Raw genomic sequence first — 17,734 nt, 5'->3', positions numbered from 1 at the left:
TGCTGGTTTTCACATGAATGAGTAAACGCCTACCTTATTCTTCAGAAACCATAACATATTTTTAGTCAGTAAGGAAGTGCCATAAAATCTGTTAATGTTTCAACCATACCGTTAATCAAATGTTTGGCATTGGAGCTCAGAACGTTGCCTAGGTTGAAAATATAGACGCTACAAAATGCCTGCATGCAACACGAACTGCTTCGAAGCGCCTTTATCAAAAGGATTTAAGAAACTGGGTCTTGTCGTGGGAAAACACCCGTGGGTGTTTTTACTTTTACCTTTGGTGTTATCCGGGGGTCTCGGAGTGGGGTTTTACTTTCTCGATGAAAGAGAAGCAAACGATATCGAAGACCAGTTCACACCAACAAACGGCCAGGCTAAGAAAGAGAGAGAATATGTCAAAACTTATTTTCCTCACAGTGACGAATTTTCTCAGTTGAGGCTATACACAGAAGGGACTTACGCGTCGTTGATCGTGTTTAGTTATTCGAACAAAGACCTTCTCTCAAAAGAACTGTTTCAAAAAGTAATCGATATGGACCACAAAGTACGAAGCATAACGACAGAATTAGAAAGAGGCACCTATGCAGATCTCTGTGCGACTACAAACGGAAAGTGCGCTTCAAATGCAGTTTTAGACATTGTATCCAACGCTGCCACCACTACTATTGATTACCCATTGCATCAAGGCATGTTTCTAGGATCAACAATTGGCGGTGTGACACTGAAACCCAACAGCAACGCAATACAAAGTGCAGAGGCAGTTCGTCTTTTCTACTTTTTAAAAGATGCCAAAACTGAGATGGACGGAAGCGAAAATGGTGCATGGCTCCAGGCTTTTATAGACACATTTTCAAAAGAAATCCCAGACGACATGGTAAGTGCGTCATTCCCTTGTGCTATTAAAGGTAAGCTGTTTCCATTAAACATATTTAGCGTTACACGGGTGTGAATCTGTGGGCAGACATTCAAAATAGATTCCTGTCTGTTGTTGATCTCTCTCGATTATGATATAAGTGTAAGCCTTTTGAATTTATTTACATGGATTGAAAGGGGGGAAATCCTTAAAAGTCACTTAGAACTCTTTTTCCAAGTTATACATTCTGATAGAATTTACTAAATTACATAAAAGTGAGCAAGATGGTCACTTCAGGATAGTCCCGTTAGGTTAAGTTTCATAGAGAGAAGCTAGGCAGAAGCAAGCCAGTCAGATGCTTCAATGTTAAGACACAAGCATCAGATTACTTTGCCTATTAAGATGAAGAAAGGATGCAGAAATGTTTTCAATAAACATACCACAAATCCAGGTATTAGGAACTGGTGTAAATGCAATCATAGTATTAATGCTCTAAAGATATTGTTTGTGTTTGTGGGGAGGGCATTTAAAGGCACCCAGTGCAACTTTTGAGGCTTAAAAATAAACATTCAATGTCTAGTCTTTTTTTACACGTAGTAAGTTTCAATAACTCCATACCATTACATATCGACATTCAAGGAGCAAAAATGAGACGTCGTTGTGTGGTGAGAACTTATAGAAAATCGATAACAACAACAATCGCCGCCATTTTCTTTATTTATTGGTGCCCACAATAAATAAAGCAGGATTCCAGTCAATGGAAAAAGGGCCTCTCCCCACCGGCGATTGTTGTTGTTTACGATTTTCTATCAGTTCTCACCACGCAACGACGTCTCATCTTTGCCCCTTGAATGTCGATATGTAATGGTATGGAGTTATTGAAACTTACTACGTGTAAAAAAGACTAGAAATTGAATGTTTATTTTTCATTGAATGTTTATATAATGTTGCACTGGGTGCCTTTAACTACCATAGATAATAAAACCAGATATTTACAGCTTCAGTAGACATGGGTGATGTAGGCCAACAGAGTTATGTCACCTGTGCTAAATCCTACCCCCTGCATTAAAGGAAAAAAAGCGAATGCAGTTTAGTTTGAAACTTGAATTAAAAATCTTGCAAATATTCAGATTTAAATGATTGTTTAACATAATTAGTCACTTTCAATAAAACGCATGTTTTTTTTTTTTTACCCTGGTGTCAGTATGTCTTTTATGTTATTTATCACAGTGAGTGACCTTAAGTATGCCTATCATCAGCATGTCAATTGCAAGCATGTTGGTATTCATAACGACTTTGTTTATTTCAGATATCTGTATCTCATTTCACTTCAATTTCAAGAGAAGAAGAATTTGAGAGGAATTCAAAGACAGTGATTCCATTATTCTCCATTACTTACGTTGTGGCAATTAACATTTCAATTGCTTTATGTATCAGGTAGGTTTACAGCCATGTTTGATGTGAAAAAACATACACCATGCACACACCATTAAAATGTGCCATGATAAGATCTAGGCCTACAAGTTGTTAGAGACGGTTAGCTTAATAGAGTAGATAGGATGGCTTCATCCCAATGTTTTTTTTTAGTTTGGTTTATAAATGTATCACACTTTAGACTGCTAGGTGGCATGAGGAGGCTATGTGTATCTCAGAGATGCTGACATGGCCCTTGGCCGGTGTACTGGGTTCTCTCTTTCAGGTTGGACTGTGTGAGAAACAAAGTGTGGGTGGCCTTGGCTGGTGTTCTCTCTGCAGGTCTTGCTGTGCTTACCAGTTTTGGATTGCTTCTCTTCTGTGGGGTGCCATTTTCAATGCCTGTTGCCAGTGCCCCTTTTCTCATTCTTGGTAAGATTGCAAATTCCGTATATTCATTTTTTTCCCCAACGTAAAGCAATTCCCATTTAAAATAGCATTATTCGTTAATAAATACAGTTGTATGATGTTTTTAAACACCATCAGGTATTGGTGTGGATGACATGTTCATCATGATCTCATGCTGGCAGAGGACAAAGGTTCATGACAAGGTGGAAGATCGCATGGCAGAGACGTACATGGAGGCAGCTGTCTCCATCACCATCACCACTCTAACTAATGTCCTGGCCTTCTACATTGGTCTCTTGACGCCTTTTCGCTCTGTACAGTCCTTCTGCATGTACACTGGATTAGCCATCCTCTTCTGCTACATCTACAACATCACGTTCTTCGGTGCCTGTCTGGCACTGAATGGACGAAGAGAGAGAAGCAACACACACTGGCTGCCATGCATGAAGGTTGAAACTCCAGATGAATACAAGAAGAGCAATGCCTGCTCAGTCGGTGGAGCTTATGATCCTGAAACAGGTGCAGAGAAGGAAATGCCCATCAATTTCTTCTTTAAAAAGTATTATGGACCATTCTTGACTAATATATGGACCAAGGTGTTTGTGGTTTTTCTTTATGCAGGGTATCTGGCCGGTAGTATTTATGGCTGTTTACAACTAGAAGAGGGCATACAGTTGAAAAATCTTGCACCTGATGACTCTTATGTCGCTAGCTATTATGACAATGAAGACAGATATTTCTCATCTTACGGCCCCTTTGTCATGTTAGTCATTAAAGATGAAAACTTCCAGTATTGGGAGAAAAGTGCCCGTGAAAACCTCAACAAGTGCCTGAAAGAATTTGAATCATCCGACATGGTTGCCAAAAACATGACTATATCTTGGCTTGACTCTTATGAGCAATATGGAGCTTCTACCGGTTTAGATATTTCAGATAAAAGTGTATTCATGGCAAACTTGAGCAAATTGTTTGCTGTGTCAGGTTTCTATCTGGATGTTGTTATTTATAATAGAAAAATACTGGCCTCTCGATTGTTCATCCCCAGTATTAACATCGCCACTGCGATTGATGAAAAGAACATGTTGAACTTTTTCAGAGACACAGCTTCCACTTGTGGGCAAATCATGGATCTGTCCAATCCGGCTGATCTATTAGTCTACCACCCTGCCTTCATTTACTATGATCAGTATGCAGTCATTGTGAATAATACTGTCCAAAATATTGTAGTAGCTACTGCGGTGATGCTTGTTATTTCTCTTCTGTTGATTCCAAATCCTGTCTGTTCTCTGTGGGTGACCTTTGCCATTGTCTCTATAATAGTGGGTGTAGCTGGTTTCATGGCTTTGTGGGATGTTAATCTAGACTCCATCTCTATGATCAACCTGGTAATCTGCATTGGCTTTTCTGTAGATTTCTCTGCACACATTTCCTATGCTTTTGTGTCAAGCAGTGAAAAAACACCCAATGAAAAAGCAATAGACGCTCTCTACAACCTTGGGTATCCAATAATCCAAGGAGCTGTCTCTACTGTTGCTGGTGTTGTTGTCCTCTCGGCAGCAAAGAGCTACATCTTCAGAACATTCTTTAAGATCATGTTTCTAGTCATCTTGTTTGGGGCCGTCCATGGCCTTGTGTTTATACCAGTGTTTCTGACATTCTTTGGAGTTTGTGGCGTTAGAAGCGTTGAAGATGAAAAGTCTCAGACACATGTTGATATCCCTGGGGTCCAGTCAATGACTATAAGCAACGCTATACAACACCTGATGATTGCACCTGATGATTCGTATGTCGCTAGAAATTATGACAATGAAGACAGATATTTTGGCACTAGCAGTGGTGTTGAAGATGAAAAGCCTCAGGCACATCTTGTTACCCCTGGGCTCCAGTCAATGACTGTACAACACCTAGGGCAAAGGCAAGGGCAATCCCAAATAATTAACAGCCCTTCCTCTAATAGAAGGCTGCCATGTCAACCTGCAAGCATTCAAATGTCTGCTATCAATGATTCAAAACAGACTTTAAACCACCATAATCAGCATAATCAAATAGGTAACAGTGGGCAGTCACTGGGTTCCTCCAATAATCATCTTGACTCTGCAGGGAAATCAGCTGACATTAATTCTCTGTACCCTAAAGACTGTCCTTAAGTATAGTTACTTTTATACAGTGCAAATATATTTTTGTATCTTTATAATTTGAAGGCTTGACTACATAAATACTGGAAGGAACTGGAACTTTGTGTAAATTCAAGTAATGATTATACACAGTGCATCATTTTATAGTCAGCTAACATTCTGTTTGTGAGAGCAATGGATCATAAATACTCTCATTTGACCTTTATCATTTCCTCATTATGTTATTGCTGATGCTTCAGCATGTTTGTGTCGCCTGGCCTTGGTAAACTATCAACCCACACTCTGCTTGTGAAATGAGTCCTTTTATGTATGCATTTTATATTGTTCCGCTTCAAATGCAGTAAAATATTTGTCATTCAGTTCATCACATGGTGTCTGGTGTTGTGCACTGAGGCCAAAATCCCACTCCTTTGTCCAAACTACGTATATGCAAATAATTCCAAATTCAGCATTATCTCAATTTCCCCATTAACAGTAATTACTGAAAAAACTATTCCCACAAACCGTTTTCAAAAAAATCCTCAAACAATTTTTAGGGTGGGGTGCCTCCATGACTATCTGTTTCTAACCCTTGCTATGGTTAAAGAATTAGTCCCACGTATGTGATGAGTGCCCCATGTTTTAGTTCCTGTGTAGAGAAGCAGGATCATTGGTCATCATGAAGGCGTGTGAGGGCATTTTTTAAATTTGTTTTGTGCTTATACAAGCATATACTCAGGATGTGGCATTTTTTGGGGGTCAAATTAGTGTGTTTGGAATATTATTCCACATTTTCCATAGAAGGTCAACCTAAATTTGGGTTCACCACTACGTGATGTTGATGTATACAGTTAAATCACATGATGAACGTTGTTAAAATAAATGCATATACATTGCCAGCTAACGGAGATAAAGGGCCTCTGGCAAGTTCAATGTGTGGTGGAACAGAAAGGTATTTTGGATACAAATGTAGAAGTGTTTCTATCAGTAAAGGAGAACTGGTGGGAAGGAGGATTGATATTGATGGTAAAGTGATTCTACCGATTGTAGAAAAACATGTGAAGAGTTTTAGCAGGTGGTATGATTCCACATTGAGTGACAGGACAGGTTTCAGAACTAAAATAAATCATTGTATTTTGAGTGTGACTGCATTGTTTAGTTCATTGAGTTATTGAGTAAGATGTGACTGAGGAAGCATTTGAAAGGAAGAAGCTTAAGTATGCGTTTCGGTAACGGGAGGGGACGAGGTTGGCAAGAACACACAAGATCAGTGGAGATAGGTGTTACAGGCTTTGTAGATAAATCAACCACAACACTTCTGTTGAATTCCGGTTCTCGAAGACGCTTACCCAAAGGAGCATTAGGAGTTGTCTGAGGCTCCTGAAAAGGCAAGTCGGTGGTTGGGGCTGATGCACTCGAAGACTACTTGTAGCCATGAATACTACATGTGACAGTCAGAGGATCCCCAACCAACAACTTTAGAAATTTGTCATATTTTCTAGTGAATAACTAGTATGATACATTTTAGCTTTTTTTCTTTTTTTGTATGTCTCTATGTGTGTTCAGATTTGCTTATTGCATTTCACACATGCTCTTTAAAACATTTGACCTTTATCATTTCCTCATTATGTTATTGCTGATGCTTCAGCATGTTTGTGTCATCTTGCTATGGTAAACTGTCTACCCACACTGTGCTTGTAAAATGAGAAATTGTATGTATGCATCTTTTATTGTACCGCCAAAAGCAAATGGAATAAAGGTTTTGTCATTCAGATCATCGCATGGTTTCTGATGTTGTGTACTGAGGCTGAAATCCAAGTTAAAGGAAGTCAAGATAAATCTGGATTCACCACTACGTGATGTTAATTTACTCTCCAGTATACAGTGTGTCCAGTAAATTGCATTATGAAAGCCAGCTAACAGAGATAAAGGGCCTGGGATTTGAGCAAAATCGTGAATAAGGCAATTAGGAAATGGCTTGGGGTGACTAAGCTATGCAGCTTTGAATGACCAGCTTGATGAAGGAGTGAATTGTGTGCTTAAAAGTGTCACTTCTGTGTGTGAGTAAGCAAGGGCTGCTAAAAAGAACACGTAGTCCTTGTTTTCTGCATATGCATAGCCAGCTAAGAGATAGAGGGGCTGGACGTGTTCCATATGTGGTGGAACAGAAAGGCAAACTGACCTGTGAAAGACAGTCAGTGATAATGGCACATATGGGCTGTTCCACATTAACCACAATGTTGAGTATCATGCCTTATTGAAATTGATATATTTTGGACACTATTTTGGAAGTGTTTCTATCAGTAAATGAGAACTGGTGGAAAAAAGGTTTTGTATTGATGGATATTCTTCCTATTGTAGAAAAACCTGTGAAGCGTTTTAGCCTGTGGTACAATTCCACATTGAGTGACTGAGGACAGGTTTCAGAACTAAGAGAAATCATTGTTAAGGCAATCAATACTATTGATAAGACCTTGCCTGGTAAACAGATATTGGGGTGATTGCAGTTTGGGCTTTTGCCATGCTTAAGGTGGGCCTTTGATTGTGATTGTGAATTAAGTTGCTATTTCAGAGATAGAGACATTTGAGAGAATCGTGAAAAAGGCAGTTAGGAAATGGTTTAGGGTGCCACACTGTCTAAGTACTGTAACTTTGAATGGAAATGGAATATAGAGTTACCAATGACCAGCTTAATTGAGGAGTTCAAATGTGTTCAGACCAGCCTGGAGACGAGTTTGTCACCAGGGAGGAAGTGGAATCCGCGAGAAGCGGTTCAACATACAGAAGGTGCATTACAGCATAGGGATATCATTTGGCAGTGGAGTTGCAGAGTCTGGGATAGATGGGGGTTGGAAATGGGTGAGGGTACATTTCTGGAGAGGAGGCAGATTGTAGCTTTGTTCAGGAGCGCAAAGAGGAAAGTTGACAAAGACTGGCAAAAGGGGCACAACGCAGTTTACTGGCTGATGTCAGTAGACAACTTCAAGTTTCAAAATGTTGTGACTATTAGACCAGACATGGTGTTGTATTCTGAGTGTTCATTGAGTTATTGAGTAAGATGCGACTGAGGAAGAATTTGAAAGGAAGAAGCTTAAGTTTCCGTTACTGGTAACGGGAGGGAACGAGGTTTGCAGGTGCACACAAGATCAGTGGAGATCAGTGTTAGCGGCTTTGTAGCTAAATCAACCACAACACTTGTGTTGGATTCCAGTTCTCGAAGACTGTTACTCAAAGGAGCTTTAAAAGAGTTGTCTGAGGCTGCTGAAAAAGCGAGTCAAAGACTGAGGTGTATCTGTTGTTGAGTCTGATAGTGGCATGTATTCTCACTCATCATGAGTATGGAGGGGGGTGGGTCTGGGACACCAGACACCTCTGTGGAGCCTTCTGGAGGTGTCGTGGGCATAATTTAACGAAATACTGATGAAGGAAGGTGCCTGCTTGAAAACCCCAGTCAAAATGCTCATGAAGGCAGCTTTGTTGTTGTTTTATCCTGCTGCTCAGGTTCTAGGGTTGGGCTCTCATGTTGTATTTAGCCCTGCCTGTTGTCCTGTGAAGGAGGGCCTTTATGCATCCCGGGTACAACATGCGGCGGGTGTTGAGGCTGACTTAAGATAGTAATGCGTTGTTGCTGTTTCTATGGTCCGGCATTTGTTATATTGGTTAGGCTTCTAGCCATGAGAACTACATGTGACAGTCAGAGGATCCCCAACCAACAACATAAGGAATTTGTCATCTTTTCCAGTGAATAACTCAGATGATTCATTTTGGCTTTTTTTTCTTTCTTTGTATGTCTCTATGTGTGTTCAGATTTGCTTATTGCATTTCACACATGCTCTTTCAAACATTTGACCTTTATCATTTCCTCATTATGTTATTGCTGATGATTCAGCATGTTTGTGTCATCTTGCTATGTTAAACTGTCAACCCACACTGTGCTTGTAAAATGAGTATTTTTATGTATGCATCTTTCATTGTACCGCCAAAAGCAAATGCACTAAAGGTTTTATCGTTTAGACCATCGCATTGTTTCTGGTGTTGTGTACTGAGGCTGAAATCCAAGTTAAAGGTAGTCAAGCTCAATTTGGATTCACCACTACGAGATGTAGATTTACTCTCCAGTATATAAAGTGTATCCAGCAAATCACATAATGAACGTTGTAAATATAAAAGCATATGCATAGCCAGCTAACAGAGATAAAGGGCCTGGGATTTGAGAAAACCATGAATAAGGTAGCTAGGAAATGGATTGGGCTTCCCCATTGTCTATATGTAGCTTTGAATGACCAGCTTGATGGAGGAGTTTAATTGAGCTTAGAACAGTCTGGAGATGAGTTTTTCACAGTCTAAGGATTAAGTAGTCAAGAACACTGCTCCAATGGTAAAAAAATAGATGAGGTGGAATCCAGGAGAAGTGGTTCAACGTGCACAAGGCGCATTACAGCATAGGGGTACAGTATCATTGGGCAGTGGAAGAGGGGAGTCTGGGCTAGGTGGTAGTTGGAAATGGGTAGGGGTACATTACTGGAGAGCTTTGTTCACAAGCACCAAGAGGAAACTAGACAAGCAGCAGTGGCTTCTCAAGCAAAGCAAGTGATAGAGAAATATGAAATTCTGATTTTAATCAAGTACTGTATGTGTGTTAATCATATGTCTTAGTGAACTGAAACACTCTTTTATTCTTAAGTGCTGACGTTTCAAACTCTGTATGTGCGTAAGCAAGGGCTGATAAGAAGAACAAGTAGTCCTTGCTAATGCATTATGTTGCAAAAAGCATAGCAAGATGACCTTGGACATGGGGAAACCTACCATGTGGTTATCTTTGCTGACATAATGCTTTGGCATCACAGAAACTCTAACTTCAACCTATATAAACGTTGTGTGATGTGTTTAACTTTGCTTCTCTCTCGTCTGCTGCAGTCTGAAAGTGGGCCCAGGCTCTTTCTTGTCTTCTATGATGGGGTAGGACAATGCTTCGCTCTCATCAGCCACGTTGTGAGTGAGCCCCAAAAGCTTGTTGATATTGTTGAATAAAATTATACTTATCCACAACTCCGGAGTCCGAGGTAATGGATAAACAAAGATACATACACCCATGTGCAATATGCAAACATATAAATGTGTACACAGTACACAATAGCTTTCAATTTCAACTCCACACAGAGCCTAAAATCTGTATAAGTCTCATGCCCCATCTCTTTCTCTTTAATTCTTAGTTTTTTTATCCACTCTACATCTCCAGTGCTCATGCTATTCTCTCAGCCCCCCCGCCCCCTCCAATTTAGTTTACTCTCCTGATGTCCAAAACAAGCTTGTGCACCCCAGTTGTAGTGTGGAGTCATAAAAAGAACAACCTCAGAAACCTTTAATCTTCTACATATATACAGACGTGGACAAAATTGTTGGTACCCTTCCGTTAAAGAAAGAAAAACGCACAATGGTCACTGAAATAACTTGAAGCTGACAAAGGTAATAATAATTAAAAATGAACTGAAAATTAACATATCAAAATCAGACATTGCTTTTGAATTGTTGTTCAAAAGAATAATTAAAAAAATAAAACTAATGAAACCTGCCTGGACAAAAATGATGGTACCCTTAACTTAATATTTTGTTGCACAACCTTTCGAGGCAATCACTGCAATCAATCGATTTCTGTAACTCTCAATGAGACTTCTGCACCTGTCAACAGTTATTTTGGCCCACTCCTTGTGAGCAAACTGCTCCAACTGTCTCAGGTTTGAAGGGTGCCATCTCCAGACTGCATGTTTCAGCTCCATCCACAGATGTTCAATATGATTTTGATCAGGGCTCAGAGCCACTTCAGAATAGTATATATATATAGTAAATATATATATCCCGGACAAGGGATATCGACCGTAGACCGTTAAAGGCACCCAGTGCAACTTTCGAGGCTTAAAAATAAACATTCAATTTCTAGTCTTTTTTACGCGTAGTAAGTTTCAATAACTCCATACCATTACATATCGACATTCAAGGAGCAAAGATGAGACGTCGTCATGGGTTGATAACTGATAGAAAATCGATAACAACAACAATCGCCGCCATTTTTTTTTTTTTTGTAACCTACAATAAATACAGCAGGATTCCAGTCAATGGAAAAATGGCCTCTCCTCACCGGCGATTGTTGTTGCTTACGATTTTCTATCAGTTCTCACCACACAACGACGTCTCATCTTTGCTCCTTGAATGACGATATGTAATGGTATGGCGTTATTGAAACTTACTATGTGTAAAAAACACTAGAAATTGAGCGTTTATTTTTCATTGAATGTTTACATAAAGTTGCACTGGGTGCCTTTAACAGGCTTTCCGACGGTATAAGATTAATTGCCAAGAAGCATTGTTACAACAAATAAATGATCTACCAGACACAAATTTCCTTACTTTTTGTGCTATGTTTATGTAGCTATGTGTGTTCAGATTTGCATATTGCATTTCCCACATAATCCTCCAAACATTTGACCTTTATCATTTCCTCATTATGTTATTGCTGATGCTTCAGCTTTTTTTTTTATCGTCTTGCTATGGTAAACTGTCAACCCACGCTGTGTTTGTAAAATGAGTCATTTTATGTATGCAACTTTTATTGTACAGCTGAAAACAAGTGCAGTAAAGGTTTTGTCGTTCAGATCATCTCATGCTTTCTGGTGTGAAAGATAAAACCATAAAATACTGTCTTTGTCATGAGGCAAATGTCATAAATTCTGATTATGTGTCAATCATTCATCACTGCTTTATTGAGCCAGACATTTCCTTGTAAATTGGCTAGTGTATGTGACACTGCACCTTGAGAGCTAAGGTGCATAAGACACAATCTTTCCTTAAACGGCAAAGCACAATTTTCTTTAATAGAATGTGCTTTTTCGAATGTAACATCCTACCTCATTCTTTAGAAACATGAAAAAAAAAAACATGAACTGTGATCCTCCTTCGCATAGGATTTGCAATTTAGAAGATGAAATACAGCACTTCCTTAAATAGAGGGCTGCAAGTATTCAAAAGTCGGCTACTTTTTACTTCCATAATCATCTTGAATTTCCAGGGCAATATCAAGTAGGTAACAGTTCCTCCTTTTAACAGAGGTCTGTCATGCCGACCTCCAAGCGTATACACACTAGCTGGCATTAACCAAACTCTCAATACAGAAGGGATCCTGGCTGTCCTTTAGTTCTAGCTACTTTGATACAGTGCAAATACATTTTTGTATCTTTATAGTTGTATGTCTACATAAAGACTTTAGACAGTTACTAGTGATAATGGCACAAATTGGCTGTTCCACATTCATTCTAAATGTTGAGTATCATATCTCTTTGAAATCGATGTATTTTGGATAGAAATGTAAAAAGTGTTTCTATCAGTAAGGGAGAACTGGTGGAATAGAGATTTTATATTTGATATTCTATCTATTGTAGAAAAACCTGCAGTTTAGACAGGTGGCACAACTCCACATTGAGTGACAGGTTTCAGAGATGAGATACTTCATTGTTAAGGCTATCAGTACTATTGATAAGACCTTCTTGCCTGTTAAACAGAAATTGTAATGCTTGCAGTTTGGGCTTTTGCCACACGTGAGTGCCAAAAATCATGAATAAGGCAGTAAGGAAATGGCTTGGGATGCCAAATTGTCTAAATACTGTAGCTTTGAATGGAAGAAGAATATAGAGTAACCAATGACTATCTTGATGTGGGAGTTCATATGTGCTAAGACCAGTCTGGAGATGAGATTGTCACAGTCTAAGGATTAAGTAGTCAAGAACACGGCTCCAACGGTAAAAACAGGGAGGAAGTGGAATCCAGGAGAAGTGGTTCAACATGCACATGGCGATTTACAGTGTGGATGTCCTGTTTATTTATCTCTGGAAAATCTGTGTGCTTGTTAATCCCCCCAACCCCCATTTTTTCCTCTTTGAGGCAAATTGTGTTACCTGCCTAGTATGAAATTGGGCGTACAAATAAAGTTTGATTTGATTTGATAACAATAGGGATATCATTGGGCAGTGGAAGAGAAGAGTCTGGGCTAGGGGACAGTTGGAAATGGGTGAGGGTACATTTGTTAACGAGCACAAGGAGGAAACTATACGAGCAGCAGCAGCTTCTCAAGCAAAGCAAGGGCAATGGATGAACTGGCATGGTGTTGAGACGAGGAAGATCAGATGGAGAAAACTTTGGCATATGGACGCTAACCGCATTCAATTAATCTTTGGAGCCACAAATGATGTCCTCCCAATTCCATCGAACCTCAGTGATTGGGTGTTGGTTCAGGGTTCCTTCACATAGAGACATAATCATAATCAATCGTTAAAAAAATAATTTGTCTGTCTGTTTGAGAATAAATGAGTTGAAGTTAATCCTGACGTTTAATGATTAATGACAGCGTAGTAGCTCACAGGCTGGCTGTGTACCTAGAGAGGAACAAATACATCGACACAACAGTGCAGAAAGCAGGGATTCCAGGCTTTTCTGGTTGCTTGGAGCATGCAAACATGATATGGCATCAAATCCAAGCAGCCAAAAAGGAGGGAAGAGATCTCCATGTGGTGTTCTTGGACCTCGCCAACGCCTTTGGTTCTGTTCCTCATAGTCTCTTGTGGACTGCGTTTGACCTGTTCAGCATCCCACAGGCTATCACCACTCTTGTCAAATCCTACTTCCAGGACGTTCAGCTATGCCTCACCACTGAGGAGTACACCACAGCATGGCAGCGTTTGGAAATTGGTATTATGGCAGGATGCACCATCTCCCCTCTGGCCTTCACCATGGCAATGGAGGTCATCATCCGCGCCTCCCGATGGGTCGTAGGAGGTCAGCAGCTCAAAGCTGGTCTTCGTCTACCCCCCATCAGAGCGTACATGGATGACATGACCACACTCACAACAACCATGCCATGCACCAGACGACTGCTGAAAAAGCTCCAGGAGAACATCGAGTGGGCCCGGATGAAGATTAAGCCAAGCAAATCCAGGAGCATATCAGTCGTCAAGGGCAAGCTGTCAGAGCAGCGCTTTTTCATCGGTGAGGAACCCATCCCAACAGTGTCAGAAAAGCCAGTGAAGAGCCTAGGGCGCTGGTACGATGCCAACCTCAAGGACAAAGATCAAGTGGACCAGCTTAGGCAGGACACAATCTGCGGCCTTGAGAGTATTGACAAGTCCCTGCTTCCTGGCAGGTTGAAGCTCTGGTGCCTTCAATTCCGTCTCCTACCCCGGCTGATGTGGCCTCTTACCATCTATGAGGTCCCTATCTCAAAGGTTGAAAAACTGGAGAGGTTGATCAGCTCGTTTGCCAAAAAGTGGCTGGGTCTTCCCAGGTGCTTCAGCAACATAGGGCTGTATGGAAAAGGCATTCTGGAGCTGCCTGTGTCCAGTCTTACAGAGGAATTCAAGTGCTCCAAAGTAAGGCTGCAAATGACACTGACAGAATCCCGTGACCCATGTGTAGCCCAAACAGCTCCCACTCTGGCAACCGGAAGGAAATGGACTGCAAGCGCAGCTACACAGCAGGCAAAGGCAGACCTAAGGCACCGTGACATTGTTGGCCTTGTGCAACACGGTAGAGGAGGCTTTGGCCTTGGAGAGAGCAGACCATCTTGGCACAAGGCAGCTCCATCTCAGCGCAGAGGTCTGGTCGTTGAGGAGGTGCGCCGGCAAGAGCAGGCAACAAGGTGCGCAAAGGCTGTCTCCCAATCGAAACAAGGACAGTGGATGAGGTGGGAGGGAGTTGAGAGAAGGAAGTTCTCTTGGAAGGATCTGTGGAGTATGGAATCATTTAACACCAGTTTCATTTTAAGAGCAACTTATGATGTCCTGCCATCTCCCAGTAACCTTCAACAATGGTACGGAGAAGACCCAACGTGCCCACTCTGCCCGTCTCCAGCAAACCTCAAACACATCCTAGTTGGCTGCAAGACAGGCCTGACTCAAGGCCGTTACACCTGGCGGCACAACCAAGTGCTGAAGTGCCTTGCAGCTATGCTTGAGACCAGACGAACGACCATCAATGCCCTATCTCCATCAGCCAATCCTAAATCTGCAAGAGGTTTCGTCTGTGAAGGTGCAAAGCCAACCAAGACAAAGGCCAGTACGCCATCAGACCTGGGTCAGCTGGGAGGAGCACGAGACTGGAGGCTCGTGGTGGACCTGAGTGAAAGGCTCTGCTTTCCACCAGAGATCGCCGCTACGAACCTCAGACCAGACCTTGTGCTCTGGTCCTCCTCAACTAAGAAGGTTTACATCATAGAGCTGACTGTGCCCTGGGAGGACGCTGTAGAGGAGGCCTTTGAACGAAAAAGCCTGAAGTACGCTGAGCTGGCAGCTGATGCTGAGCAACGTGGCTGGAAAGCCAAAGTTTGCCCAGTTGAAGTCGGCTGCAGAGGCTTTGTGGGTAAGACGACTACCAGGCTGCTGAAGGATTTGGGAATTCGAGGCCAAGCCCAACGCCAAGCCATCAAAGCCCTCTCAAGCGCTGCTGAACGGGCAAGCCGGTGGCTGTGGCTAAAGAGGAGAGACGCCAGCTGGGCCCCGAAATAGCATCTGTGGCGCAGAAGGGTTAAAGCAGAGGGGGGCACATCTGGGACACCAGGTGTTGCCGATGAACCCTCTGGAGGTGTTGTGGGCCTGTCATCGAAACACCGGAGAAGGAGGGTGCCCACCTGATGACTCCAATGAGGCTTTTGACCCTTTTGTCCCACAGACAGCACCATGACTTTAACGCAGAAACATTTTGCATGTCTACGTCAACCCACTTCAAGTTTCAGGAGTGCAAATCTACCAGGGATTGTAAAACCTAGTCCTAAAACAGAACTGACAGGGACAGTAAGATTTCTTTTGTGCAAGAGGGGCAGAAAAATGGACTCCAGACATGTACAACAGTATACAACTTCAAGTTCCACAAAAACAATAAAATAATATCTTTGTCGGTAAGGAAGTGTTATAAAATACTGTCTTTGTGGGTAAGGAAGTTTCATAAAATATTGTCTTTGCCAGTAAGGAAGTGTCATAAAATCTGATTATGAGTCAATCATTCATCACCAGTGTATTGAGCCAGCAGTTCCTTTTAAATAAGCCACTGTAAGTTTTACTGCACCTTGAAAGTTACATAAAGCACAATCTTTCCCTAAATTGCGAAGCAACCATTTTGTTTTTAAAGAATGTGTTTTGACATGCAAGTAATATCCTACCTTATTCTTCAGAAATATGTAAGTGTATGATGAAAAATAAAACCGTAAAATGTGATATTCCTTCATGTAGTATTTGCAGTTTAGGCGAACGGATGTTCATAATTGTGATGCCAAAACTGAACACCATGAAGCAAGATATCAGTGTTCATTTTCATGCTTGCTGGGCTAAAGTAGCTAGCATAGCATTGGAAATTGAAATTATGAGAGTGGTGATCTTGCACTTATTATACCCTGCCATAGTGAGGCCACGTTTGATAGGAGATAAGGTTAATAAGGAAAAAGTTCTACTCAGATTAAGGACTGATGGGCATAGGGTTCAGAGTTCACAGTTCAGCTAACAGTAAGGGTGGTCTGGATATAACGAAGAGCCTTAATGGTGGGAGGCTTGCGCTGGCGCATGGTGTTTTGAATATGTGCAGGGTCCAATGAAATCTCAAGACTATCAAGGCATTATGGTGCTAAATGTGCTGCCCAGTGTCAGAAAGCTTGGTCTCAGTCGCAGGTCATGGGTCCTCCAACACGATAATGACCCAAAACACACAGCTAAAACACCCAAAAAAGTCTAAGAGCAAACCATTGGACTAAACTGAACTGGATTCTATGAGCCCTGATCAAAATCCTATTGAACATCTGTGGATGGAGCTGAAACATGCAGTCTGGAGATGGCACCCTTCAAACCTGAGACAGCTGGAGCAGTTTGCTCACAAGGAGAGGGCCAAAATAACTGTTGACATGTGCAGAAGTCTCATTGAGAGTTACAGAAATCGATTGATTGCAGTGATTGCCTCGAAAGGTTGTGCAACAAAAAATTAAGTTAAGGGTACCATCATTTTTGTCCAGGCAGGTTTCATTAGTTTTATTTTTTTAATTATTCTGTTGAACAACAATTCAAAAGTAATTTTTCAGCACATTTTTATTTATTATTACCTTAGTCAGTTTCAAGTTATTTCAGTGACCATTGTGGGTTTTTCTTTCTTTAACAGAAGGGTACCAACAATTTTGTCCACGTCTGTATATATTTAATACACATCTGTATTTTGTCTTTATTGAAGTTATAAATAATTTTGAAAATAAAAAATCTGAATTCTGGGCATATAGCCTCTTTTCCATCCCAACACTAAGGTGACCAGACGTCCCCAGTTTCCGGGACAGTCCCCATTTTTGGTGGCCTGTCCCCCGCTGGAGCTGTCCCCTGAAATGTCCTCGGTTTTCACTGTGAACAACAACAGACCCGGGATACAAATTTAAAAAAGAAAGAAAGAAAGAAAACAATGACCAAACGTTTAGTTGCGTAGCCTACACGCCACGGGCTAAAGCAAGCCAGCCAGCAGCCAGGGGGACAAGCTCTAGCTCAGAGCTCAAAGACGTTCTAGAATGCCCGTCTTTGAAGTATTTTGATTGGTGGAATATTCAGCGTAGAATCTTTGCGCTTAGCTTCTACTTTTTTTGTTCAGAGAGAGATCGCGTCCATACATTCATTCATTCAGCCAGCTAGCTCTGGCAAATCGAGTACAAGACAGGATAGCATTGGGATAGGCGATTAGCGAACGGTGTTTAGTGTTTATTGTTTATCATCTACGTCTGTATGTAGCCTGTGATCTACATTTTGCAACAATGTGAGTGTCAAGCAGCAGCTATCTGTTGCTCAGGTGTCAGCCACAGCTCTACTTGCTAACTAACTTTGTTAACTTTTTAACATTAGCAGTGATATTAACTACTATGACATGTTAGGTTCATGAGTCTGGG

At 41.3% G+C, this 17,734-nt stretch overlaps 1 protein-coding gene across 1 annotated transcript; it reads left to right on the top strand.

Annotated features, from left to right (window-relative positions):
- Nucleotides 1–175: 175 nt before the first annotated feature.
- On the top strand, nucleotides 176–8,401 carry LOC308378256 (patched domain-containing protein 3-like; the record flags this gene model as incomplete). The annotated part of the gene is made up of 5 exons (XM_080855117.1): nucleotides 176–877; nucleotides 2,166–2,293; nucleotides 2,556–2,701; nucleotides 2,816–4,460; nucleotides 8,347–8,401. 5 exons carry the CDS (start codon nucleotides 176–178, stop codon nucleotides 8,399–8,401), a joined length of 2,676 nt encoding a protein of 891 aa, XP_080711243.1.
- Between the last annotated feature and the right edge of the window lie 9,333 nt (nucleotides 8,402–17,734).

This window comes from Sprattus sprattus (genome assembly GCF_963457725.1).
Source record: "Sprattus sprattus genome assembly, chromosome: 17".
Taxonomy (NCBI): Eukaryota; Metazoa; Chordata; class Actinopteri; order Clupeiformes; family Clupeidae; genus Sprattus; species Sprattus sprattus.
This window is presented reverse-complemented; position numbering and strand designations above follow the sequence as displayed.